The sequence below is a fragment of the Dioscorea cayenensis genome, chromosome 9, assembly GCF_009730915.1.
Source record: "Dioscorea cayenensis subsp. rotundata cultivar TDr96_F1 chromosome 9, TDr96_F1_v2_PseudoChromosome.rev07_lg8_w22 25.fasta, whole genome shotgun sequence".
Taxonomy (NCBI): Eukaryota; Viridiplantae; Streptophyta; class Magnoliopsida; order Dioscoreales; family Dioscoreaceae; genus Dioscorea; species Dioscorea cayenensis.
The window spans coordinates 18,649,766-18,668,747 of record NC_052479.1 but is presented as its reverse complement, the minus strand read 5'-3'; the positions used below and the strand labels follow the sequence as shown (position 1 = coordinate 18,668,747).

General features: G+C 33.7%; 1 protein-coding gene across 1 annotated transcript; it reads left to right on the top strand.

The window, feature by feature from the left end:
* The first annotated feature begins 13,859 nt into the window (after nucleotides 1–13,859).
* Nucleotides 13,860–18,427, top strand: LOC120269233. The gene is made up of 7 exons (XM_039276576.1): nucleotides 13,860–14,220; nucleotides 14,314–14,383; nucleotides 14,555–14,610; nucleotides 15,403–15,478; nucleotides 15,578–15,614; nucleotides 17,628–17,742; nucleotides 18,098–18,427. Exons 1-7 carry the CDS (start codon nucleotides 13,937–13,939, stop codon nucleotides 18,312–18,314), a joined length of 855 nt encoding a protein of 284 aa, XP_039132510.1. The 5' UTR covers nucleotides 13,860–13,936; the 3' UTR covers nucleotides 18,315–18,427.
* Nucleotides 18,428–18,982: the final 555 nt, after the last annotated feature.

Genomic DNA, 18,982 nt, shown 5'->3' with positions numbered 1-18,982 from the left:
ATATGATTTGAATGGTTTTATTTATATGATTTAGTATTCTATGCTAAATTTTTTTTGAGCCATTCATTTTTCAGATGTTGATTTCAAAGGAAGGTGAAGAGTTTGATGAATTATGACTTTTGTATTCACTAGAGATGCTTCACAACTTATGAGTGTATTAGTTTGCCTTTTTATGTTATTTGATAAAGTTATCAATGGTTGTAACTATTTGAGAGTATATTGCTATTAAAGAACACCTAAAATTTCTTCTTCTTTTTCATTTCTTAAATTTGAATTTAAAATATAGATATTTGCTTAATTTTAATTTGTGAAACTATGGATTATGGAGTAGAAAATGCCTTGATGTGTTGAATTCATGGTAAAAAGATTATTATTTTGTCATGTTGTTGGTAAACTAGGAAAAAGATTATTATTCTTCAACCTTGTTTGTTGTATAGGTTATTGGTCATTGGTTTTTTTTTAAAAAAAAAGTTTTTGGGAGGCGGGGACGGGGAGTGGGGACTTCCCTCTCCCTGATTTCCCAACCGAGGTGGGTGGGGATGGGGAATCCACACTCGGGATGGGGGAATGAGTGGGGAGACGTTCCCCGGCCTCGCCTCGCCCCATGCCCATTCCTAAACATGAGCCATTTTAGCTTACTTTGTGTTAGTAATGGAACCAAAAGGAAAATGTAAGGTTTACTTACTTGAATAATTAAAAATTGATTTTGAAGGTTACCCTTAATAAAATTTATATATATATATAGTTATAAAATTAAGAAATCAAACAAAAGAAAACAAATAAAACCCATACCAAAGTGGAGAGAAGAGAAATAGCCAACTTCTTATTCACTTCCTTCTTTATCACATGTATCTCATCGGTATGTTACACAAGATTACAAAACCTATATTTATAAGATGAGAGGAATATGAAAAGTCACATCTATTAAACTTTCTCATCAAATATTGGAAGATGAAGAGACATGAGAAGATAAAAATTTATAGGAGTTTTAGGAGTTTAGAAGATGAAGTGGTTTGGGAGTTTGGGGAAGATGAAGAGGTATACATTAATAGACATCCACTTTAATTAATGTTTCCTAATATATATTTAAATATATATTTAAATTGTACCCATCCGTTTTAAACAAAAAAATAAAGGGGAGGAGGGGCCATTGTGATTTGAGACATAGTCATAAATTTATTTTCGGGAGATCAAGTAAAAAATTAATAACTCAAACAATAAATTTTTACAAATATTTTTTGGATATATATATATATATATATGTGTTATATCTTAGTTTATAGAAATTAGGGTTCAAACAATAATTTTCACAAAAAAATAAAAACTTTTAAACTGTATAAATCAATTTGTAAAATATCACCAGGCCAAATAATAAATTTTATAAATATTTTTGTTAAAAATATTATTATTTTAAACTATTGGTATTAATTTGTAAAGATCTATTTTTTTAAATAATAAAATATAAAAAAAAACACAGAGAGAGAGAGAGAGTAGAGGAGGGGTTTCATGTGGGAGGAGGAGTTTTGAAAATGTTTTTAAAAAAGTTGAAAACATAAAAATGTTGTTTCCCATTTTTTTGGAAAAATGAGAATTGTTGCCAAAATTTTTTAAAACAAAAAACGAAGTGCTAAACATGTTTTTATTAATTTGTTTGCAAAACATAAAATTGAAAAAAAAAAACATGAGCATGCAAAAATTACAATTTTTTAAAAATATTTACTAAATACGCATTTATATAAATATTTACCAAAATACTAAAAAAAAAGTACTATGCATGTTATTTTTTCAGCATGCTATCTTTTCAGTTTATTTATTTTTTTAATTTTATAATTGGTGAATATAACTGTGTTCATCCCTTCTATATTCTGATAAACTTGTAATATTCAAGTATTTCACTTGTGTTTTCATCTTTTGAATTGTTTTCTCACCTATGCTAACCATAGATCTTGGAAATCTCTGAATGTATGTCTCATTTGTGATTGGAGTTGTTTGGTTATAACACCAGTGATTGTTCTCCCTGCAAAGAAAATATGTAAGGGGGTGTTTGGATGCATCCATGAAATGGGAATGATTACTTCTTTAATCCCATTACTTTGTTTGGTTATGCAATAATGGTAGTCATGAAGGATTGTGTAGGGAGTGAGGGAGGAGTCACATGGGCTTTTCACTCCTCCCAAAATTGGGCAGGTTCAACACTCCTTTGTACTGAAATATCTATTTTTGCCCAATACTATATAATCCTAAAAAACCAACAAATCCCAAAATGTTTGATCTCCAATACATGTTAATTACTCCCTTCCGTTCCTTTTTATCTGTCGTGATTAATCGAATCTCACGTACCAAGAAACTTAGTTATTTCACAAAATTTTATAAAAAATTAGTTACCTTTCCAAAACTACCCATAATTTATATCTTCACATTTTTCTCTCATATTTAATTCCAAGAAGAGAATTGAATAGAGTGTCAAAGATAATTTTGGAAAAAAAATAATAAATGCTACTTGATGTTAAAAAAATGACAAATAAAAGGAACAAGAATTTGTGACAGATAAAAAAGAAAGGAGAGAGTATATAATAACACAAATTTTAATTAAATAGTATAATTTCAATAATAATTCGGTTAATAATTTTAGTCATAAGGAAAAAATAATACAATACCTAATTTTTAAAAAAATACTATTAACATTTTCTTTTACGGGGAAGTACCCAAAAATCCCTAAAAAGTTTGGATAATACCATTTAATCCCCCAAAGTATTGAGTTACCTCACGGGTCCCTCATTTTTCTTTTATTTACTTTTCAGTCCATTAGCAGTTGATGGAGAAAACAGAGGCGTTAAAATCCCTGTGAAATTTCGTTAATGCCCTGAGAGAAAACATTTCAGAAGAATTAATTGCCCGTCATTTAAACCAGCTGAAATGACAATTTTAACCCCACTTTTTCCTTGGGGACCGCTGGCGAGGACAATTGGCTTGTTGGGATTCAAACCAAAGTTTGGATATTATTATTATTATTATTATTATTATTATTATTATTATTATTATTATTATTATTATTATCTTGTTAAAAATTGAATTTGAAACTTTGGTTTTTTTTATTTTAAAGATAATACATTTATTTTTTTTTTAATTTATAGTACTTTAATTTTTTTTAAAGATTAAGATAGTTTTAAATAATATTTAATTATTAGTTTATAAGTAATTAATGGAATTATTTTTAAATTGGTTAATAAAACTTATTTTATTTTGTAAGAATATCAATCACTCTTAATGATCTATCCCAATTTCTTTGCTTCTTTCTTGTCATGCTACCTTGCTGTTTTTTTTTTGTTGTAATTTTTTATTAATGAAATTATGATTTATTCAACTTTATAAAAAAAAAAAAATTCAATGCATATCTAATTAGACCGTTATTCATAAAAAAAATACAAAAATATATTAAGTTTTTCTACAATTTTGAAGAATTATTGAATTTGTAATTTGGTTTTATTTTTTTATAATATATATATACATGTTTAGTAACTGTTTTAATTAAACTTTTCTTAATTTTAATGGTGTGTTATACATGATGAATACTAACTGTATAAATTAAGCTTTTTCTTAATTTTAATGGTGTGTTATACATGATGGAGGAGACGACGGTAGACTTAAACGCCAAACCTGAAATAAATCTGTAGGGCTCTGACATCAGTACCTATGTAAACATTAACATTGCAAAAACTTCAGTATCCATATTATTACTTGTCATTTTTTTGTTGTTATTAAGTGACTAATATTGTTGTTTGTAATTACAAAATCAGTCATAAATCCGAAATGTACTCAACAAATGATGCATATCAAATGGAATGTTAAATAGGAAAATATGGACAATACACAGAAACATAAATAATTAATGTGCAGTGTTTCACTTTTATGTGTATATTATGTATTACTTGTGTATGATATGCTAACGACATTGTATTTGTTGTCTGTTTGCTTTGTAGTTCTTCAAACTTGTGTTAGCTAGTGACAAAGAGAATTGTTGACGGTTAGGAGATCGACAACAAAAAAGAAACTGCTGCAAACGACGAAGCCGTTTCAAAACGGTCATAATGTTGATGTATTCCGTATTCATGTGAACAATAACATTTTCATAACTTAAGTTTCCATATATATACTTGTGTTTTTTTTGTTCTTTGTGAATAAAAACATTCCTTATACAGTTAATTACAAAATCGGCCTTAAATAAGAAATGTACACATAAAATAATATAGATCAACATAATTTACTAAACAGGAAAAGTTAAAGACACACAGGAAATGTAAATAATACACACCAACTCGATATAACACATAGGAAATGGATTTAGTACATAGTAAACTGAAGCACACCACAGGAAGCCGGATTTTCTAAACATGAAACGAAAATAATACATAGTACTCCAAATATATACATGATAAGTGCTTGTGCGATATGAATGCAAAGCGTTCATTCCTTATGTTGAGCATTACTTTCCTCAGTTTTTTACATTAATTTGTGTTTTTTTATGTTACTTTTTACGCAGTAGGGATTGTGAGGCCGAGTATGAAGGAAATGGGCCAATGTGGATCATAATGCACCTATTTTTGGAGGAGATCTAGTTAAGGTTCAAACGCGAAGACATAGGTCGTGTGAGATACTAGAGTGTGTGCCAACCTCATCGCATTCGAGTGAGCACATCTATTTGGAGGGGCACAAAGGCGCTCACGCTCGAGCATTCCGACTTATGCATATAAGAACAAGAGCCCCGCCAACATGTACATCATTGAAGAAGCAAGTGATTCACGACGTGAATGTGTGCCCGCTTATGCTACCCCGATGACAGTATGGAATTGGGAAGTTAATCAGGTCGAAGACTGTAGAAGAGCACTGTAGCAACACTCGCTTCACCGTCCGAGAAATCGGAGAACAGAGAATCCACACGGGCGTGTGGAAAATTATCCACGCCCATGTGGAAATTCCAGCACGGGCGCGTGTATCGTCCCATGCCCGTGGAGTTGCTCGATTCCGACTCTATTTAAAAACCGATTCACCCTCGATTTTTGGTATTCTTTTCTCCATCTTTTTCCCCAACTTGTGAGAGGACTTCGCTAGGGTTTTGAGGGGTATTGGCCAAGGTTTTGGAGAAGTTCTACGGCTCCGACATCGTGATTCCATTAGGAAGAAGGTTGGTAGGGGAGCTTCGATCGAGGCGTATCTCTATACCCGGACGAAGGAATCTTTGGACGACGAGTAGAGGACTCTCCACAAGACCATCGACCACGACCATCGAGGGGGTTTCTTTTATGGATTCATTGCTTTTACATTCGATTTCTTTGATTATATTAAGCTCCATGGAGAGCTAAACCCCTAGTGGGTACATGGATGATTGTGAACCCTAGGATGTATTCGTTTCTTTGAACTTCTTTATTATGCTTTCAATAAATTGAAGTTTATTGTGAGTTCCAACCTTGAATGCTTGATTGTATGAACATTTCCCCTAGAGTGACACTAGGGTTGAGAGTTCTTGTTGGTAACCTTGTGAGTGAGTGACACACCACTAGCGTTAGACAAAGCTAGGTTGGAGAGGGTTGAGAGGGTGAGTCGAGAGGTACAGGAGCATCCCCTTTCCCCTCTGACGTGATAGATTCTATCTCCGTTCCTTGAGTTCTTTGAGGCCATAATGGAGTGAATGGTCTAAGGGATGAACCTCCGCTGGGGCCTAGTTGCGCGTGCAATGGAGTGAAGCGTTGAGAGGATCTTAGTATATAGGGCTTAATTGTGGCTAGGGACCTTCCACTTGGACCAAAGGGGTAGATCTATATTTAGGAAGAGATTTATCACTTGGAATCCCTAGAGCTCATTGCAACTCTATGCAAGTGCGAGGTGTTGAGAATGTTCTATTTCTCCTCCGGGACATGTATAGAGTTAGGCATAGTTGACCTTAGTTTTGGGACTATGTATGCAAGGATTTCCACGACTCACCATTGCATTGATTAGGAAGCATAATAGAGAGTTCTTGCACTTGAAGCGATCATCCTAGGTGAAGCATTATCCGAGTACCCCATTCTTTATCGATTGCCTTACCCTCTTCTTACTTTTGCTCTTTCACTTGTTATTTTTATTGTTGAGAATTGAATCAATTTCACACTTATCACTATTGATATTCCACATAGCTAAGAATCAAATTAAGTATTTTCACTCCCTACTCCCTCTGGATTCGACCCCGCTCACCAGGGATTATTACTTCGACAAGCCCGTGCACTTGCGGGATATAAGCAAGGGGACCTTGTCAATACACAAGAAACAAATTTAATACACAAGTAAAAGGAAAACTACACAACAATAACAAAACAAACACAGTTCATGCTTATATTAGACAGAAACTAAACATGACAACAGTAAAAACAAATAAATTACATTACTGTTATGGATAGAATGTTTAGTCCGCTAAGATTGCATTACATGATCTACGATTATGTCCAGCTTGATGGCACCGGCTACAATGTAAATAACAGACATTGAAGGCTTGTGACTCGATTCTCTTCCTTCTTGGACGGTCGGACCATTTTTTATATATTGGTGGCCGAATTCAAAGCTCCTGCTTGTCGTCAAATGGCTTGTCACTGTCAGAAAATTGAGGATATTGGGTTGACATACGTCTGACAATACCATTTAACTGTGAATTAATTGTATATGTAAAAATAGACATTTGTGCCTGTTTGAATGATTGTGGCACATGCATGCTTGTACGGTAGGCCATGTACTTCCCATCTTCTGCAGGAACAATCCCGAAGCTGGATGACACGTACGATATGTCAACAGCTCTATCCAATGGTCGTTTTTTCAATTTCTGCATGACACGTTCAGAAACCCACTTCTTGCTTACTTTTGGATGCACTGTTGTACCAATGCCTCCACCACAAATATGAGTTAATTAAATTGTCTTCAGTTGAAACGTGCCTACATTTCCCTCTTTCGAAGCATGCACTCACCATTGACATTCTAAAGTAGCGCACCTTACAGTCACCACAGATTTTATCATTTTTTTATAAAATGTAAAGTCAAAATTTTGTCTTAAAGTCAAATATGCCCCAGAAGAATTACGGGTTCATACTGTCTGACAAGGATTCTCTGCATTGAAAAAAATTGCAAAATACACACGAATCATAATAATACACATGAAACAAATATTTTACACAGGAAACAAATATTCTACACAGGAAACATATATCATATAGGGGAAATTAGAATAATAAACAGGAAGCTGGTAGAGTGCACAAAAATCATGAATAATACACAATAAGTTATATTAATACACAGGAAATGATTGTTATTCATAGTATTGACATTTACAACACAGGAACACATAAAAGACAAGTAACCAACAATAGTAGTGATTGTTGTATTATGATGGGATCAAGAAGGCTAAGTTTCCATCTGCAGGCACACTCACTTCTTCGATTATGATATCCTCGACAAATTTGTTGAAACTATGACATATATGACACATGCATTGAAAATCTGCATCAGACTCAATTGGGCAAAGCGTTTTGTATGCGTCAAGCGTTACGAACTTATTCTCACTTGAGAAACATCTAGGGCCCAACGCGCACATATCTCACCCATGACTCCCACAAAGAAAACAAGATGTCTCTTCCCCAACGGAGTCAAGGCATTCTTCGAAAAGGGCTCAAACTGATGGAGCGCCCATTTATAGTACATCTTTGTTGCTTTCTCTATTCTCCCCTTCTTCTTTGTTTGTATATTATTTATTTGCTTATTTATTTATTCCCTCTTTTTTTAGTTCCTGATGCAAATAGGAATGAGGAAGAACAAGTCAGCATCTCAAAACCCGAGTTTGAACCTACAAGTTCGTATTTTTTTTTTTTTTATGATTTTTTTATGATTTTTTTTAAAGTTCACTTCTCTATTTTAGGTTCTCATAAAGCTTCTTCCTCAAAGACAATTCCTTTTGAGCATGACTCCCTATACTCGGGTTTTGCACATGATGATGATAACTACACACCCTTCCTTGATGTTAACCCTCCAGTGGAAAGCCCTCAAGTAGAAGCTGCCCCTTTTGCTCAATCCATTCCAGAAGATTCAACTCCAAATGCTACTTTCGCCGATGACAATCCTCCTTCAAAAGGTTCTTTTCAAACATGGGGAACATTGTGCCACAAGAACCACATCTATGAACTCGTCTCATCCCCAATCTAGTGACAAAAATCATGTCTTACAAGTTGTTTGGGTAAATAATTTCATTGACAAGGTAAAATCATCATAGCCTCATGAAACATGAATCCCTAAGAGAAGAAATCATCAAACTTCATAAAACTATAATGTTGCTTGGGGTTAATATTTTGGCCACAAAGGACAAGGTATTTGAAGTGCTTGACATCGCAAAACTTGTCCAAAGGATAAAGAAAAGAATCCCCACATGGAAGAGAAGAATAAATTGATGGCGAGTGCAAGGGGCATTGAAGAAAAAAAATCAGCCATCATGGTAACAACTCAAAGTGTCAACGAGGCTAAAATGAGGCTTGCACAAATACAAAAGAAGCTACAAAAGTTCGAAGCCCAAAGAGAGAAGTTGAAAGCTCAAGAAGAAGAAGAAGACATATACCTCATCAACTCAAGTTTGGACTTATTAAAGTCCATTGCTTCAATAGAAGAAGTAGAGAAATCCTTGGCTATTGTCTTAGAAAAACTTGAAGCACTCGGAAAGCGTGACGATTCACACTTATCATCATCACTTGAAAAACTTCTCGCCAACTTTGTGAGATTGAAATCACAACTTTAGTTTAATTTATCTTCCTTTCTGATTTTTTTTTATTTTTAGACATTAGCTATTTTATATCTTTGTCAGCTCAATCTAATAAATGGAATGAAATTCAATGTCATTGTAGTCTTATTCTTAGCAACAAATATTTTGGACTATCTTTATGAATATCTCAAGATTCACATATAATCTTCACCATCTTTATTATTATTTTTTTAATGAGGCCTTTTACGCATTTGTAAACATTTTTAGCCAAATCTAGAATGATTTAATAAGCCGTTCACCAACTTGATAGCACCATGGGTGTACAGGAAACTAGACAGACATGGTCTTTGAACTCAAAACTTTTATGATAGTAAAATGAGCTCAAAATCCAATCTCCACCATCCACATTAAAGATTAGGACCTTACAAATGACTGTAAAAATTTTCACCAAGATTGAACATGGTTTGGTATGGTGATACTTGACTTGATGACGAGATAGCTGGGCAGGAATTTAGGCAGATTCTGCCTCTAAATTGTTGAATTTTTTATGATAGGCATATGAACTTAGAATTCAATCTTCACCATTCATATTGAAGATCATATCTCCTTGATCATGTAGAAAAAATTTCAGAAGGATTAAAGCTATTTTGACCGTCTGATCTTGAGCTATAAGTTGAATATGATGTGATGGCAATGATCATTGAATTTCATATATGATTTGTGATTTTATCCTGACAATTAGTGGACTTGAGGCTTGATCGTAACCATTCACATTAGACATTGTTAGGTTTGGCATCTTCACAAAAATTTCAATTAGTGGAATGATTAACACCTTGATTAACATTGAGCATAGAGAGACAAAATTCTGAATTATGGCTCAAAGTCTTACTTTCTTTTATAAATCATGTAGGCTTTAAATTGAATTTCAACCGTTCAGATTGAAGAATAAGTAGGTATTTATGCTCTGGAAAAATTTAGGGCAGTCAAAGTTAATTTTATCACCCGATGAACAGCTTGATTGAAGTGACACTGGCAAAGAAAATTACAACTTTCATCACTTCAACACCCATTAGGTATTTTTTTTTTCTTCTTTTTTTTTGAAGTGGACTCTCTGTTCAAGAAGCTCTGAAGTCTCTAATCAGAAATTATGCCTTTATGCCAAGACTTGTTCATGGATTGATGAATTTCAACCCTCTTTCCAATTGCATCTTTACCAAGTTTTCTGCAATATCTTTGCATCCATAACTTCATCAATTGAATCTTCCAGATGCTAATGGGCAAAAGGGTCATCCTCCAAGGTACTCATTTTCTCTGTAGATAGTCTCTTTCTTTTGAATCTCTGCCCCTTAACATGGCTTTTTTCCTCAACACCTTGAGAGACCCAAGAGCTTCGTTGTTCAAAATATGGGCTTTTGAATTTCAGTTTTAGTAGTGTATTAGCGTCATTGGAGGAGTTTGATTTATTTGATAATTTTGCCACATCACGCATTTCGCTAAGCGAGTTAATTGGTTCCTCAATGGCATGCTTGCCTTTGATCATGGAGCACATTTACATGTGCATGGAGTTCAAAAAACTGGAAAAAATCATATAAATGAAAGATGGGACCCACTATGAATGCATGCATGGTGGGTGATATTTGCCTTGAGGGGCTTTGCTTCATCATGCAAAATCATTCTTTTTTTTTCTTTTGTTTGTTTTTTATTATTATTATTATTATTATTATTATTATTATTATTATTATTATTATTATTATTATTATTATTATTTCAAAATCTAGCTTTAGTTTCTGAGCATGTCGTTCCCATATCTTCACCTCATCACAAAGTTCATCTATTGTTTCTCTAGCAACATCAAGAAGATTTTTACAAGAAGAGTTCAATTGCCGAATCATTTGTTTTTTTATGTCTTACTTGTGAAACTCTTTGAGTCTTGACTTTTGATGTCTTGAGGCTCCTGAATTCATTTGTCAATTCATTTGATTTATTTTTATTTTTTTTATGTCTTGACTTGTGAAACTCTTTGAGTCTTGACTTGTGATATCTAGAGACTGTTGAGTTCAATTTTTGAATCATTTGATTTTTATGTCTTGATTCTTACATGCTTCGAGCTTTAACTTGCACATCATTGAAGTGTGACTGTTTGTGTGATAGCTTCAGCTTGCTTAGTCTTGGATTGGATTTCAAGTTGTAATCATGAACCTTATCTCTTTTAAATTTTGGCATTTGAGGACTTCGACATTTCATGCTTGTGGAGTCCTTATAACTTTGACTTGTGAAACTTTTTTAAGCCTTTGATTTCCTTATATCTTAGAACTTTAAAGTTTCATTTGTCATTTCATTTTTAATCCATAACTCATTTGCCTTGTTGAGTCATTAACTTGATTTCTTTGTGATATTTGAATATATATATATATATATTATTTTTTTTACATCTTTTTTTTTGTTGACTAATGAATGATCCGTTCTTTCATGTGAGACATTCCTTCTTCGTTTTTTTTTTTCCTTTGCTTGGAGAAAGGCTTTATTTCATTTCATAAAATATCGTTTCTTTTTAACTCTAGAATGTGGCATGTTTTATATTAGACCACATTTTGGATCAAGACCGTCAAAGAAGAGTCCTCGATAATCTCTCTGTAAGCGTCAAGAGGCAACGGAGAGGTTCTCTTAAAGAGAGCTATGTATCAGACATCATAGCGAGATTCATCAGAGTTCTTCGAAAGTCTTCATTAACTCTTTTCAGTTTATGTGACTATCAAGAGGCAATGGAGAGACCCTCTCAAGAAGAGCAGTCACCATGCATTGGACATCACATCTAGCTTCAAGAGGGTCTTTAAGAGTCTTCAATAGCCCATTCGCTTCTTTGACTGTCAAGAGGCAATGTAGAGGCTCTCTCAAGGAGAGCAGTTACTATGCATTGGACATCAAGGTAAGCTTAAAGGGTCTTGTGAAATTACCAAAATACCCATCATATTTTACTAAAACCCTTTTTTTCCTCTTTTTTTGGCATTTAAACCCTCTAACTTTTCATTTTTCACATTTTTATCAAATTTTGCAAATAAAACCCCAACTTTCACATTCCTATATTTTTCATGGCTTTTGCAGTTGAACCCTCGAGCTATAATAGTTTCACATATTTTCACAATTTTGCATATGTGTCTACAAATATATATATATATATATATATAATATTATTATTTATTTTTTTATGTGAACCAAGAGAGAGAACTTCAATACAATGCATGGCACGAGTACATGAAGTATATGAAGTATATTAATTTTGGGTCAAATTTGCACATTATCATAGCCAAGAAGAAGAAAAGATGCATGTAGGCATATCATGATAGATGAAGCATGCTTGATTTCTTAAGCAAAAAGATGCATGCATACTATAATTCATCAAAGAAAGGGTGGTGCATGATATTGCATTGAACATGCATAAATATAATTGTCATATAAAAGTGGAACCCATCATGAAAGAGATGCACATGGGTTGATAAAGATTTTCTTTAAGAAAAGTCCAAGCATTTTTTCTTTTTTTTTTGGAATTTCATAAGAGCATGTACCTCCTTGAAACAATAGCCACTTGACAAACCTCTTAAGCTAGTTCTATGCAACTTAAGTGTATGGAGAATGTTGCCTTCTTGGGCTCTACTGGGGCGATGGCGGCATAAGCCATATATCATCACTACCACATTGTCCTCCTCCTCCTCATTCTTAGCTTTTTCTCATATTTTCGTGATGGCATTTAACAAAGAGAGGACAAAAAGTGGGAGAGGAAATCAATAGCATGCACGATCTTGTCCGGCTCCTCAATGAATGCTTTGATGAAGCTGATGCAGTTGATCGTAGTCTCAATGGTGCTCTCATTGAACATGGTGACGACAAGGGAGGTCTTGGTTGGTCCTTTTTCATGGATACTCAGAGATAACAAAGAAGAGTGAAAGAGTTTGGCCGCACATTTGCTATCCAACGCGCAGCCTCCCCTTAGATCCCCCATCAACATTGGAGCTTTTTAATGAAAACTGTGGATGTGGTTGTCGGTGTGGGTTATCTCCTAGCCAGCCCTTTTTTCATGGTGGCATTTGAGAGAAAAAGAGAGAAGGAGACAGGTTGGAGATCAAAAGAAAGGAGATAGTCAAAAAGCATCCTCTCATCCATCCATGGCGACTTGCATGTGCATGATGTTTTTTTTTTCTTTTTATACCGCGAGTCCCACCATAGCAAGGAGATCATGGATTAATGAGCATGATTCTCGGCCCTCCTCCCTCTTGCCTTCTTCCTTTCTTTTTTTTTTCTTTTTAATCCTCTTGATTTTTTTTATTTTGTTGTTACCAATATCCTGGATTTTAAATTTAAAAATTTTGAATTATTTAATTCTTTATCTCATTGTGCACATCTTTTTTTCATATATTTTATATTTTATTATTCTTATTATTTTATTTTTTATCATTATCCAATCAAATTTTTATTGGAAGCTCAAATTTAATTTAATTTAATTTTTTTCTTTCTTTTTTTTAATTTATTTTTTTTCATAAACCCTAAAATTTCATTATGTCTAAACATGGATCATTATCCGAGTAGAGATAAGATTGAAATTTTATTCAAATTAAAATCCCCCCTTTTTTTTTTATATAAACACATATTTAAACATTGAATATTATATAAAAAATCTATTATAAAATTTTTAAAAAAATGAAAAAGTACCATTGGCAAAAAAAAATACCATGCATGTATTTTTGCGTATTTAAGTAAATTTTAATAAAAATAAGCATTTAGGTAAATATTTTTTTTTTAAAAAAAAAGCCTCCCCAAAGTTGAAGGGGCCAACATGTCAAAGTGAAGGTCTTTTAGTTTAAAATATTTCGCACTTAAGTTCTTATAAAATTTAGATTTATATACATTAAATTTTTTAAAACTTAAATATCTCAAAACCAACGGTCCTATCCGCAAGTGTGGGGGATGCACAGCAATTTTCCCATAAAATTATTTTATAGTCTTTTTTTATCCCTTTCTTGTTCACGCTAGAATTTCAAAATAATTTAAGGGGTTATACATAAAAGACCTCATTGTCTCCGATGAAACTGTTCATCGTTCGCATTATAAACCAAAAGATCTGATATTAATTTTCCCCCAAATCAAGAACCTAATCAAATCAAAATCGTCGGGTTGGAGATGGATGAAGTGGTGCAGGCCGTGGCAGATCTCAAGAAGGAATGGGATCAGACCTCGGCGCAGCTCCGGGATCGCATCAAGGCCATCGAGGCCTGTGGCAGCTCCGGGAGAGGAACGGAGGAGGCCAACTCGCTTCCTAGGCTCAATGGCGCAGCCCAGGACGGGCTTGCTTTGCTTCGTTCTTTGCAATTCAGGCTTGATCTCCTCGCCCAGCAGCTCCCCACTATGGAACAATCCCAATCCGAGCAAGCCACGCTCAATTCTTGGAAGAATGAGTACCAAAGGTGCATATATATATATATATATATATATATATTTGACTTCTTTTGGAATTTCTTGTAGATGTTCTTGTTTTTTTGATGTTTTGCGTGTTTTAGTTTGCATTTGGGCCTTCGGAATGCTAACCTGCAAGCTAAAGCGAATATCCGAAGGGCTGCGCAAGAAGAGGTCAGGGTTTAGGTTGATGTTGACGTGATTATTTGTTTTGTTTAATGCTTCGGTTATGATTTTTAGATAATTGGAGTTCCTTTTGTCTGTAATTGAATTATTATGGTGATGTTTAACTTGGATTTTATAGTTATGTAATCTTTGTAGTTCACCTCCTCTCTTTGTTTGCAGAGAGAGCTTCTTTTAGGAAGTGGAGAGGAGTCTACAATTAGGAGAAGAAATTTACAGTATGTTTAGTTTGCTTGTCCAAAGGATTTATACATTTATTTATTTATTTATTTTTGTCTTTCTTGGTGATTAATCAAAGTTCTGGTTTATATTCTTGGTTCAAAATCTTGCTGATATGTACTTTAGGTTTATATTCTTGGTTCAAAACCTTGCTGATATGTACTTTAGTCATAATTTGTATTGGAATAACTTTACGTAATGTTCATTTTTTTTAATTTAAAAGAATTGATGCTTCTTTCTGGTTGATAAATTGGAGACATGTTTATCTGTATGATATGTTCTTTTGTCAAAATTTTGTTGATATGCACTCTATGTCAATCATTAGACAGTAATTAGCAAATTTTTTTTTTTGTTTTGTTTTGTATCCTTTGGTTAACAAGGCTTTTGCTTAAATCGATTGAAAAATTTTGTAAGATATCTATTGCAACAATCACAGTCTAATAATGTCTGATGTCCAGAGGGAATGAAAGAACAGTGGGGTAGACTGATGCAAATTGCACTGAATTACATTTACTATTTTTTTATTGATCAGATGTGTATGTATACTTGAGAGAGTAGCTTCTAGTAGTTTATTGATAATTACAATGCACATTTTTTTTCTTCAAATTATTGAAGCTGCCTTGACTATCTTTTTGTTCAGCCATTCAAACTTTGGAATCTTCTCTGATTAGATGTCTGTCACTTAAAAAAAAAAAAAAACTTTTGGTGGTTATTGACTTTTTCTGATTGAGCTTACTTTCTTGAATGTATTGTAAGATTGTAATAGGCTCTGAGCTTTCCCATCATTTCAGGACAAAGGCTGGAATGACAACTGCAGCTGAAAGCATTACAGAGAGCCTACGTAGAACTCGTCAATTGATGGTTCAGGTGATAATTTTGCATCTATCTAACCTTTGCTATTGTGCTTGTAGCCATACACTGCTCCTAGTTGTGGTGGTGTATTATTGATTTATTTAATATCTGCAGGAAGTGGAAAGGAGTGCAAGCACTTTGACAACTTTTGGTATGAGTACCGAGTACCTTTTTCTTTTGAGGTTTAATTACATCACTATGTGTAGTTTTCTTTTTGGTTGATTACTAAGCATTTTGGAACAAACGTGAAGCATGCTACATTAAGGTTTGATAAAATATCACAGAACTTTTTTCCTTGCATGAAGTTTGTTTCCAGATACAAATGTAAGTGCCAAAGAACATAATGGATGTGCTGATAGGAAGGTCTATGAACTCCCTCATTTGGTAGAATTTGTTAGAGAGAATGGTTAGTTACGTTGTAGTTCGGATTTTTCCATATGATGTCCTTTATTGGTTTAGAATTTTACTGTACAAGAAGGTACAAAGTCTCCATTGAGGCATTTTATCCGTTGTCTAGGTCTTGTCATAAGTTTTATGTGAATTTTCTTTTGTTGAGAGAGAGAGAGAGAGGGAGAGAGAATTGGACCATACTAGTTGTTACAGCAATAAATCTTTAACTGGGAATTATCCAGAGCAACAGTTAAGGAGAAAATCAACAATAACATATCAGCAACAAATTACTAACCAAATTATCAACAAATTAGTGGTGAATTAGGGATGAGATAAGGTCAAGAAAGACTAAATAATCCTAGCCAGCCAGCTTTAAGGGGGGTTATTTTCTCTTGTTCTCCTTATTTTTTCTTCTTAGTTTTCAAGATTCATAATATTCCTTATGGAGGTCCTTTTTAGCTTTGAATTTGAGAAACCCAATTAAAATGGAGGCCGGGGCGCAAGTGTGCGACCCAGTTGTACTTGTTGATTCTTGATGACAAGCAAAATGACATAAATGATGAGGAAGTCCACAATAAAACACCGCAAGAAGGCAAGGAGCCACTTCCAAATGATATTGAAGAATCTATGATATTGACAGAGTTTTGCATGGGATTTTTTTACTCCAAGTTGTCCCTACTTTTATGGTCCTTTCGAGGTGATTGAAAAGTTTGGTCCTGTGGCTTAGATATCATAAAAAGTTTGGCCTTTTTATGATATCTGATTCCACGGTTGTCTTTGAACAGCAATTTTTGTTAATTGGAGTGATGGCTTGAATACAGAAGCAACTTGGGAGGACCATGATGATTTTGCTCTTTGTTTTCTTGAGATTGCACCTTGGGAACAAGGTGGCTCTAAGGGATGGGAAGTTGTCACAAGAATAAAATCTTTAATTGTGAATTATCAAGCAACAACAACTCAGCAACAATTTAAAAGCCAAATTAGCACCAAATCAGCAGCAGTTCAACAGCAAATCAGTAATATCAAGATCACCCACAAATCATAATAAATTAGTGTTGAAATAAGGTCTATAAAGACTATAAATAATCTTAGTCAGCCATCTTGAAGGTTGGGTTATTTGCTTTTTTTATTTTTATTATTTATTATTTTTTTTATCCTTCTTCTTAGTTTCAATATTAATAATATTTTTTGTGAAGTTCTTTCTCATCCTTGAATTTGAGGAACTCTTGGTGGGGGAGTATAAATCTAGCACTAGCCCATGTATAGATATGCTTGTAGACATTGTTAGTTTTCTTTTAAAGTTTGTAAAGAGACTTGAACCAACTTGTGGCTTTTATCCACACCTGGGCTAGCGGTAGAATTCAAAGTTTTGTGCATGAAGGATAAGTAAATCTGTTAGCATGATAAACTGCCTTAAAAATTTTTATTCTATTTCAAAGTTTTATGCTCTAACCTGTCCAAGCAAGAATGGTTAAGGGACGTGCTAAAACAAATGGAATTCCCACATTCTAATTTTGCTTTTTTGGGGAGCATGTTAGAAATCAAGGGGAGCTGGATCTTGCTGCTTCTTATTTTTCCATAAGCAAATTAATATTTATCCATATAGGAAAATGTGGAGTTGTAAATGTAAGAATTTTAATTTCTTGGATGGCTTGTCAATTAAAATTTGGGCATTTCTAATCCAATAACTTATTTTGCAAAATATTCGGTTGCATGTTAGCTGTTGTTTTGTTCTCCTCAAAAGTAACGTTGTGAGGTTATTTATCTCATCCAGAGGAATCAACCAGTGTCTTGAAGAAGGCTGAGAGTGAGTACAAAGGACATCGCTCTCTGTTGGCTCGCACACGAAACTTGCTCTCCGTGATGAAACGTCAAGATGTTATGGACAGGTAAAATTTATCTTTCAACTTCATCGTGATTTAGTTGAGATCTCAAAACAAATATTAGCTTGTGTTGTTTCAGCTTTATATTATCATCATCTGTACAATGTTGCATTATGTTTGCTGTATTTGTATTTATTTCTGTTTATGAGTTTATTCACTTAATAGATGGTTGCTTTTCTTTTCTTGAATAAAATGTTTGCAGTATGAAGGAAGTAGGGCTAGACTATCAGTGCTATCTGATGAATAACTTGACAATAGTCTGACTTTGTTATATTCTATGGCAGATATTAGTCCATTTCTCTCTCAAATATGTCTTACTTGATAGGCTTTACAAATATGCATGTTTAAATTCATGAAACAGGGTGATCTTGGTGATCGGGGTATTGTTATTCTTATCTGCCGTGCTGTATGTTGTCTCAAAACGTGTTGGGTTGCTTACGCTGCAAAGAAAGCTCATTTCTGCAATTAAGTCAGGTTATGTTAGAAATGAGGGATTGGGAAAGGACCTGTACAAAATGGAAGCTGGACAACTCTTAAACCAACAACAATTTCACAGAGATCAAATTCCTGAGGTGTGAATGGCAGGTGGCCCTATGTCAACTTTGTTTTTACTATTTTTTGCAGTGTAATTAAGTATTTGTATACTTATGTATCTGGCTTTTGTTTTCCAATTAAAAAAAATTAAAAATTACATCTCCATAAATGTCCCATTCTGAAGAATTTGACCTTCATTAGAGTTAAATCAGTTGTCAACTGCATATTTGTGTTCTTTTCTTTCCTCTGAGTGAGACGGGGATGGCAGTACAGATGAATTTATTGATGTTTTAATCTTTTATGGAACACCAACCATCAAGCATGGTATGTTTCTAGATTTGTATGACCATCATCTGCCAAACTGTTTTATTTCACTTTAGTCGTATTATTCATCGGCATTTCAAAATTTCACAGAATCCATGCCTGTCAATGCTTCACATTTATTACCCACTAGATCGGCTTTTCTCATTCTCATCTTTCTTTCATTTTGTGCTTACTCGGACGTCTATGCCATGCGTTAACCTTCACTAATTGACATATTTTTTTATTTTGTATTTGATATTTGGTTTTTCAATTGTGTTGCTTAGTAATCTCTTGTCATGCTTTATATATTAATTAGAAAGATCATTGTGCATCTCTATTTTATGTGCCATGCATTTTCTATAAGCGACATTTGCTAAACTAATTGTTGATAGTTTCTGAGTGTAATATC

What these genes read in the sequence shown, in the direction of transcription:
- LOC120269233 (XM_039276576.1), top strand. Translation starts at nt 13,937, where the DNA reads ATGGATGAAGTGGTGCAGGCCGTGGCAGATCTCAAGAAGGAATGGGAT. An exon ending in GAAGGGCTGCGCAAGAAGAG is followed by an intron (nt 14,384 to 14,554) that starts GTCAGGGTTTAG and finishes CTTTGTTTGCAG; the next exon opens with AGAGAGCTTCTTTTAGGAAG. An exon ending in CGTCAAGATGTTATGGACAG is followed by an intron (nt 17,743 to 18,097) that starts GTAAAATTTATC and finishes TTCATGAAACAG; the next exon opens with GGTGATCTTGGTGATCGGGG.